The 10203-nt window shown below is 39.4% G+C and overlaps 1 protein-coding gene across 1 annotated transcript; it reads left to right on the top strand.

The window, feature by feature from the left end:
- The first annotated feature begins 2019 nt into the window (after positions 1-2019).
- On the top strand, positions 2020-9286 carry LOC129871283 (uncharacterized). The gene is made up of 2 exons (XM_055946190.1): positions 2020-2409; positions 9065-9286. Exons 1-2 carry the CDS (start codon positions 2020-2022, stop codon positions 9284-9286), a joined length of 612 nt encoding a protein of 203 aa, XP_055802165.1.
- The last annotated feature ends 917 nt before the right edge of the window (positions 9287-10203 follow it).

The raw sequence follows: 10203 nt of genomic DNA, 5'->3' as shown, positions 1-10203 counted from the left end.
ACTTCAAGTCTCAAACTAAGTTCCACATGTAGGATTTCCTTCATGGCCTAGTTAGTGGATCCACATAAAGTACAGTTGAGTTGAGTTCAGTACCATGATAGAGTTTACCTTAGAAAGGTAGCCTCTCCCTTCTCGATGTGGGTTACATCGGATTCCATGTTATAGCTCACATAGTCCTAAGATATCGGTTAAAGGTCTTATACAACACAAGTGTATGGCTATGCCATGAGTTTTACTATGATGTTTCATGATATGCATTGACCATGAGTTTTCATATGTTTTTAAATTCTTTTAAGCTTTGCTGATCATATCCTATTACTTGTTCATGTATATCTCATATACTTAGTACCTTCTATGTACTAACACATATTTTACATATATTGTCTCATAATGTAGGGGTGAATGTCGATCATCCAACTCGTGGATAGAGTACTTAGTTTTTTCTAAGAAGTTGGTGAGTCTCATATCATCGAGGATATGACTTTCTTTGAACATTGTTTCATTGACTTTATTTTATTACTTCGGGTGAGCTAGGAGCTTTTCCTAAGCCCTCATCAAAGAATAGACTAGAGGCATGTTTAGACACTATGTGATGTAGTCCCGTTGGACATCAATTGAGTTTTGTATCCCTTAGACCCATTCTCTTAGATCAGTTCAAACTTGTTATAGTAGTTCTTCAAGCTCCGATGAATGTGAGGACACTTCTTGTTATCCTCCACAGGGTCTAGGTCCTCGAGGTTGTTATCTATGTAAAATGTTTGGGCATAAGGCCCAAGATTACCCATACGTGCTCCTTCTACTAGGCATCCTAGGAATCGGCTGTTCATTCTACCCCGTTCTAAATGTTTGAGGTGCTTCACAAACTACTAGAAGTGGCACCTAGGGAGCCAAGGGTGGAGCTAGAGATGACTCATGGTGGTTCACATGCTAGAGGTAACCGTCAGCTATGGATGGTATGCTATACCGGTAGATCTGAGTCAGAGGGCTTCGATGCAGTTATTATATGTATTGCTCCAGTTTGCACCTTTCTTCTTCAGTATTATTTGATCCAAGGTCTACCTATTCTTATGTGTCGACCTATTTTGATGTGTGTAGTTATTATGTGTATGGTCCCCTTATTGTTCCTATTAATATTTCTAACCTAGTAGGTGAGTCATTAGTGGTGGATTGCGTATATCAGGGGTGCATGGTGATATTTTTGGGGAGAAGACCCGTGCAGATTTAATTTTATTAGACATGCTTGATTTTGATTTGATATTGGATATGGACTGGTTATCTCCCTATCATTCTATTTTAGGTTGTTATTCAAAGACTATGACTTTAGTCTATCCCAGTTTGCCTATCTTGGTGTGGAAGGGTAATTTGGGTTTGTATCCTAAGAGGGTGATGTCTTATATTCATGCTCGTCATTTATTGGATAAAGGCTGCTTATCTTATTTGGCCCATGTACATGATCTTACGAAAGAGTCATCTCCTTTAGAGACCACGAATATGGTGGGAGTGTTTATAGATTTATTTCCTACAGACTTACGAGGTGTTCTTCCTGACTGTGATATCTATTATGTGATTAATTTAGTGTCGGGCACCAATACCATCTCTATTTATCCTTATTGGATGTTCCAGTGGAATTAAAGGAGTTGAAGGAACAATTGGAAGATTTGTTGAAGAATGGGTTTATTCGACCTAGTGTATTATTGTGGGGTACACCAGTCTTATTTGTGAAGAAGAAGGATGGTACTATGAGGATGTGTATTGACTACCGACAATTGAAAAAAGTCACCATCACGAATAAGTATCCTGTTTCTCGCAATGATGACTTATTTGACCAGCTTCAGGGTTCATCTATATTCTCTAAGATTGACTTGAGGTCGAGTTACCACTTGTAGAGAGTTCAAGAATCTCATATTTCGAAGATTACATTCAGGACTTGTTATGGGCATTATGAGTTTGTGTTCATGTCCTTTGGGTTGACTAATGCCAGGCTTCCTTATATATATCTTTTCTTAGTTAAATCTTAACATGAGGCAGCGTATGTGGTTGGAGTTATTTAAAGAATATAACATCACCATCCTTTATCATGTGAGTGAAGCTAATATAGTAGTGGATGCCTTCAGTCGCAAAACACCTAGCATGGGTAGTTTGTTCTTTCTTAAGGCGGATGAGAGACCTTTGGCTTTGGAGATTCAATCATTGGCTAGGCAATTAATTAGACTTGATATTTCTACATCTCATAGCATTTTGACCTTTGTGGAGGCTAGGTCTAGTTTGATGAATCATATTCGTGTACACCAGTTTGATCATGACATGTTGAGGGCCGTTAGGAATAAAGTATTGAGAGGTGAAGCTAAATCAGTCTCTCTTGATCCAGAGGAAGTTTTGAGGATTAACGGTCGCATTTGTGTGCCCAAGGTTGGTAATTGGGTGCGTATGATATTGGAAGAGCCTCTTTGTTCCAAGTATTCTATTCACCCGGGAGCGGCAAAGATGTTTTATGACTTTAAACAACACTATTAGTGGTGTGGCATGAAGAGAGACATTGTTGATTTTGTGGTTAAGTGTCTAAATTACCAACAAGTGAAGTATGAGCATCAGAAACCAGGTGGTTGTGGACCGATTAGCCATGACATTGGGTAAGTATGATTCTATTTGGGTGATTGTGGACCGATTGAAGCTGGTTAAATAGATCATCAATCCTAGGCTTGAGGTAACAGTTCTTCACCATTTCTATGTTCAACTACCTGTTTTCAATACACATCCACATAGTACCGTCCTTCATTTTAACAAATAAGACTGGGGCACCCCATGGTACTATGCTAGGCCAAATGAATCCCTTACCTAGGAGATCCTGAAGCTACAAACTGAACTCCTTAAGCTCTGCAAGGTCTATGAAGTATGGTGGGATGGAGAAAGGCTGAGTAATAGGTGCTAAATGAATGTCAAAGTCAATATCATAATTCGGACGAAGGCTAGGCAGGTCGGCAGGAAACACATCTGCAAACTCTCAGACTATAGGCACTGAATCAACTGTAGGGCCCTCTCTACTAAAATCTCTAACATAAGGCAAGTATGCTAAACATCTGCCAGCAACTAACCTCTGAGCTCAAACAAAAGATATCACCCCAACCGCCGTGTTACTGCAAGAGCCCTGCCACACCATTAGTAGAATACCTGCCATGGCTAAGGTAATGATCTTGGCATAGCAATTCAAGACCTCGTGGCGAGGGGATAACCAGTCCATGCCCATAATTAAATCAAAATCTACCATATCAAGAAAAATGACTTCATCCCTAGTGTCTCATCCTTGAATAGACACCATACAGGATCGAAAAACCTAATCTACTACTAAAACATCACCTACCTGGGTCGACACATGCAATGACTCAGCTAAGGGCTCTGTCCTCATACACAGTCAATGGGCACAATATACAGATACATAAGAATAGGTAAATCCTGTATCAAATAAAGCAGATGCGGGCTGATAACATAATAAAACCGTACACCCTGATGACCACCCCTATGGTCCTAGCACTAGCCACCGCCTATAACTGGAGTTGCTACTACAAGTACAATCCTAGCTGCCTATAGAGTTGGTGCGACTAACCTACAAATAAGGCACTAGCGGGGACCAATGATCTAGATCCCCATACTTTTATCACCCTTGTAGATATCAGCTCAGAGTAAGAGATCGTCCACTTCGATAAGAAAAACCCATCTAAGCGGTAGGTGTCGGTGGCTGCTGAACAACTAGTGCCTCTGAAGTAGGCTGGCCCTACGATGCTGGAGTAGCTGGAGCTGTGGTCTGCTGTATACCCCTAATAGAAGCTAATATTCGGGCGAACTTCCCTTATAGGTCTGGAGCAGAAACTGGCTCGGGCTGGTCTCGGCTCTACCGGTCGATGATGTACTAAAGCCACTAGTGGCTCCACCTCAGGCTCTATAGTCTGCTCTTGGTCTTGGACTGGAGCCGTAGCCTTGGCACAACCTCAAGGTCGACCCCTATCCCTAGCATGCGTGCGACCCATCCTCTAAAAGAGGGGAAAAAGTGAGATTTTTAGAAACTGACAAGACACACATTGCACGATGATGATACAAAAGAGACAAGTTCCTAAAGACATCGTGTAACCTTCCGAATATAAGTCACAGCCGTCTCCACACCAATCTGCACAATTCTACTAGATGTTAGCTCTGTATAAGTGAGATCGGTGAACCTGGGGCTCTGATACCCACTTGTCATGAATCAATTTTTTTCAGGTCATGATGGCACCTACTATGACCTACTAGTAATAAAGCCAGCCCAATATCCCAAAACTGTGAGTAATGAGATGTCAGGGTAGAAGACCAACAATTCAAACTAAATATAGTAATGAAGTAATAAGAATAAAACTGTATGGCGGAAGAATAATGAAATATATACAAATCAAAATATCACTCCCAGAACCTTGAAGTCACATGTATAAAGCTACTACAAAAGAGTACAAGTCCCAAAATTGGACTATAGAAACAAGACTATCTCAAGAAAATGAAAGACAAGCAAAATATATATACAAAAGGGTAAATCTAGGATGATGTGTACTTATCCTCCCCTCCAGTTATGACTGAAGCTGGCTTGAAATCAATGATGATATTAAGTACTCGGATATGCATCACAAAACAGATGTAGAGTATAGTATGAGTACCAAAACAACAGGTACCTAGTAGGCATCATAGGCCGACTGAGTAAGATAAGTAGAAATAAATTGAAATGCGAGAAACTAATCACAACTAAAGGCAGAACAAGAAATCAAGGTAGGTATGTACATGAGTGTAGAGAGAAACTAGCAAAATCAGCCTGGCTCCCATAAACCTAATGGGTATGCTCATGTGCAAGTCTAAAAGTAACAACCTGAACAAACTCCCATAAGATCGATAGGAGAAAATATAGTTAAAGTAAAACGAGAGAATCCAATAAAGTTCCAACAATGCCAACAGAACCATCTTGTAAGCTTGAAGCTTTAGCCAAAGTTGAATCATAGTTAAGGACTTGAACCAAAGAATCATAAGAGTATCAGGGAAATGAATTGATATTTTATAATAACCATGGATTTGAACCAAGGTGTTCATAATCGTAGACCTAAACCACTAGCAAAAGAGACTAAGGACTTGAACAAAGGTGATAGATAATCGTGAACTTGAACCACGTGCAAGAGAGGCTACAGACTTTAACTGAGGTAATGGTAGCCATGGTCTCGAACCAAAGCTAGTAAGTAGAGATTGACTTCAACCAAGGTTGATAACGGCGATGGACTCAAACCATAACTAAGTAAGGCCATGGACTTGAATTGAGGCAATAATACCTATGTAAGGACTTGAACCCAACCTGGTGGAGTGAATTGCATACTAGAACTACAAATAAAGGTTAATCAGTCAGATTTAGGATCAGCAGTTAACAGAGCATCATGGGGCATACCCCCAATCAGAGTGCCATGAATAAATCACTAAGACCCAAACCACATCAAACTAGAATCGACCAATAGACTTCTGGACCCAAGAATTAAGTGATGCAAAACTGATAAAATGGTAGGATACTATGGAGATAAGGTTCCAAAGCTGTGTTATTTCCTAACTAAGTCTTAGACTATCATACTCGATCTGCTATATTAGTCTACAGGGAGCTAATTTGTCCGAAATGACGTTGGAGAAGCTTTAAGGCCCAATGATACCAAAATCTCAAAAGTCTAAGCTAACACTAGCCTAATCCTAGACTAAGGCCTAACATGCTTCCAAGTACATAAAACAAAGGCACAACATACACCACAAGGTATGGATGATAAAAAATAACAGGAGACATGCTTTAACAGTCTAAACAATTCCCTAAAAATAATGCCTAGGACATGAATTCTAGGAATTTAGCATGCTCGATGCCTAAACCCCTCCAAGCTTATACAATTCAATATAAAAATACCAAAACATGCTCAGGCTAAAGAGGGGAAAACCATAGCCTATCTGTAGGGTAACCGCACGGGCTCCAACTCATGGAATATGAGCTTTTCCCTTTCGAATGGTCTCTGAGCGCTGCCATGATATCATCAATGGAATCACAATGCCAATACGGCCGCTTTGACATTAATATTTTCAAATTCAGAGAAAAAACAATTTTGGAGTAAAAAATGGGAATATAGGACCCACTGTCATGACCTAATTTCTTAGGCCGTGATGGCACCTACTAACATTCACTAGCAGGTAAGCCTAACCCTTAACCCTTAGCCCAAAACCTAAGGCCACGAGCTATCAAGTGGAAGATTAATAAATAAAAATGGAAAGTACATACTAATTAAAAGAAATAGGAAACTAAAACAAATACAAGTAACTATTCCAAGACCTGGTGTCTGTTAGTAATCGAGCATCTAAATCAAAATAGAAGTACAAGGCTTTTATAAATACAATATGAGTACAGACAGTCATCGAAAGAAAGTAAAGACTATTCCTAATCTGGCTTGGATGAAAATCACCAACTCTGAACGATAGGAGCTCACCAAATCTCCGAGTCAGAAGTTGCTCCGCACCAGTCCAAATCAATAGTGATAACCCATACTATGATTTGCAGGGGGAAGAAGTGTAGTATGAGTAACAAATAAATTGTACTCTGTAGGCATAGGTCGATTGAGATCTACAGATAAAGCAAGTATAATTAACATATAATTAAGTAAATACTGCATAACTAACTAATCAGAAAATTATCACAATAATGATAGAAAATAAGATAAGGAGATCGAAGACGCAAATAAAGGAGCAGAGTCAAAGAATGCACCTAACACACAATGCAACAACCAATTAACAGAAAGAATGCAACATAGGAGTCTACTAATGAAAATACAGTGCTAACTGGAAATTCTAACCACATAATCACCTAGGAACTATTCTGATTGAGTCTAGCAGGAAAGACCAAACACAATCCAACTAAAATACCAATAGACAAACTAGCAATACAACCAAAGGTACCAACTACAAGTATAAAAAGAGATAAGAACAAGTATAATCAGACAATAACCAATCGAACGCCCATGCCCCTGGAAGGTACAAATAATGAAAAATATACCCCCGACCCCCATAAAATCAAGGGACCACACCATACAAGTATGCTAGTGATATGCGATGCTAATGAATGCAAGTATGTAGTAAAATCCAGTGATATCATAAGTGACTCTCAGAGATCAACAACAATAAGTGTATAGACCCATCCCGACCCTCAACCTGCTAGGTGGGACCCATGAGACTCCCTTATCCAGTTCAGTGGTGTATTGGCCAAAGAGGCCCATAGGGGATGCAGAAAGTCCGTATACACTGCTTGGGCACAAACCAGGTCTTACATAGATAAATAGTATCCCCGTAGTGGTACCAGAGAGTGAGTAGCCAAGCCAATGCAGAAAGAAAGACACCACGTTGAATATTAGTAAACCAGTAACCTCAACCATGAGAACCCTGAGAAGCTATCCCCCACCCAGCCAATAAACTCCCAAGAGCATGGCCCAACTGACAAGAATAAACTCAGGGGAATCGGTGGGCCAAAAAAAGGCATCGACACGCCAAATAGCCAAGTAAAACCGAGCATATCCCAGATGCCTCTAATGCCTCAAGTAGAAAATGGTGCACGTTCCCGAAACCTTATAAGTTTCCAAAACCAGTGACCCAGTATCCAGGTGGTACGACTCCCATTAAAAATAGTTTAAAATAGTAAAAAAAAGAGAAAGACTTCTAAAATATAGTAGTGAAAATTTCAACGTCAATACCGGGATCGTACCACAAAGCGAGTGAGTATGCTCAAATAATGCAAGCATGTCATCACCAGCATCGAAACAAGATACACACAACCATAAGGAAATACCAAGTCCTAGAACATAAATAAGTCAAAAGACTAACCTGGGATCTAGTCTCTCATCAAATACAGCCTCAGTCCTAACAATAGATAATAGATAAGATGGCATCATAAGCCTACTGCTAAACAAAACCAAAACAAATGAAACATGGCTTGAAATAATAAAGGGGGGAGAAATATTTCTAAGTATGATGCCTTACACCAAAATAAGCCACCTCAGCTCACAACCAGCACACCTAAGCAAAACCTATGGCTACGACAAACCTAAATGTCTTATGTACTAGCATAAAAGGGTATCACATCCATAATAAGCCCTACCAACAACTATGCCTAGCTAAGAGGGCAACAACCACATGATAAAGTACCTAAGGCTCAAACCTATCCCAAGTCCATCAACATCAATCCTAACTAGGATAATAATACTAAGTCAAAACCACAATAAAGGCCCACAACCTAATCTAAGGATATTACGGGACTATTCTAGCCTAAAGCTCACTCGGGAATAAGAAAATGAAATTGAATGAGAAAAATGCTAATCTTGGAAAATATTCACCTAAGTAACATGTAAAATATACTACGCGATATCTAATAGAGTTCACTCAAAAGGGGGAGACCATAGCCTACCTTGAAGCCGATCACGCGCACTCTGAATCAACCACAATAAAGTTCTAACCATCTGAATCACCTCTAATTACCGCCATACTACAAAATGTTAATCCCTATGTCAATATGATCATTTTGACAATAAAATTATCAAATTTATAGACGGGCCCGCATTCAAAATTCTTGAATTGACCCCAAACATAGATCCTAAACAACACCTCAAGTTCAAGGATAAATTTATAACACAATTTAGGGTGGAAAATGATGCAAGATGATCTTTCAACAAAATCCACATAATTTAAGCTAAGGAGGATGAAAATGAAAACTATTTCTCAAAAACAACACCTCCCAATCCAAACAAATTATGCCATCACGTTCCTTGCAAAAATCCTATAATATAGCCTTAAAAATTGCTAAAAATAGAGTTCATATGATCAAGATATAATCTCCATAAATTCAATAAAACCCCACTCCAAAAATAACTAGAAGAATAGCTAATTATGAAATTTTACCTTACAAGAAGCTTCTCCTTGAGAATCTGATCTTACCACTGGATTCCCCATAAAATTCTCTTGAGTTTGGCCCTTTGGGCTTTTACTAAAAGACCAGGACTTTGCCTTCGCGAATGCGGCTACAGTGCTCTACAAATACGGAGACCAAAAAGCTTGGCCTTCACGAATGCAGCCAGAGGCCCACGAATGTGGAGGCAAAGCTCTCACACCTTCGAAAACGCGGCCAAGGCCCCGCGAATACGGAGGAAAAGGACTTAAGCCTCTACGAATGCGGCCAAGGCTTCGCAAATGCAAAGAGCAACTTCCAGGACCTCCATGAATGCGGCCAAAGGCGCGTGATTGCAGAGAACAAAAATTCTTACACAGATATCAGCTCAAAAACTGATATTTCTCAAGTTCAGATATTTTGATGGATTGCGCAAACTTTATTTAGAATTCCATGCATGCAAACGAGATATAATACCCCACCAAATTCAGTTTTTTGGACTCAATGGAATAGTCGAAATCTCCATACGAGGTCGTTATGACTGAAAGTGGATCCCAAACACAAAAACCATTTTGAGCAAAATTTTACAATAAGCCTCAGGATTAGACTGTTAGCCTGGGAAGCAAATAAAGGGTTGTCCTAGAAAAACTCGACATTCCGGAGCTAACCACACAGTCAAAATTTTCATTCGAGTGTGTTTTTCAAGAATGTTGACCAAATTCAAGGGTAGGCTTAATTTTAAAGGCAAAAGTGCCAAATAGGCATAAACTCATATCTATAGCCTCGATACTCTGACTGACTAGCCTTATTTGGCTATTCTGAAGCTGATGGAACCATTAAAATTCCATTCTAAGGTTATTTTCTTGAAGTTATGATTGAAGTCAACTATTCAAGTTATAATAGCTTAAGAATAGGGAAAAGGCTAGAAAACGTAAATAAATGACAACACAACCAAAATGTCAATACCAGTAAGTCATAAATGACTTGGGGTTACTGTAGGCAAGCTCTAAATGCTAAAACTATCGAAGAATGAAGAAAATGACTTGGAGGGTCATTACATTCGTAAAGTAAGGAATTAACTCCGTACAAGGGTCCTCTACACCACCCCAAAAGTTTGCTTCAAAAAGGAGCACAATTTGGTGCTCAATACAGCCGAAGTACAAACATGCACAAAAATCATATTTTGATCACCAATAAAGACATGGGAAGTAGCTAAAAGAGAGAAATTACCTCAAACAAAGGTCCTATAG

Source organism: Solanum dulcamara, chromosome 2 (genome assembly GCF_947179165.1).
Source record: "Solanum dulcamara chromosome 2, daSolDulc1.2, whole genome shotgun sequence".
In the NCBI taxonomy this organism is placed as follows: Eukaryota; Viridiplantae; Streptophyta; class Magnoliopsida; order Solanales; family Solanaceae; genus Solanum; species Solanum dulcamara.
Note: the sequence above shows the minus strand (reverse complement) of the source record. Positions and strands in the feature narration are given on the sequence as shown.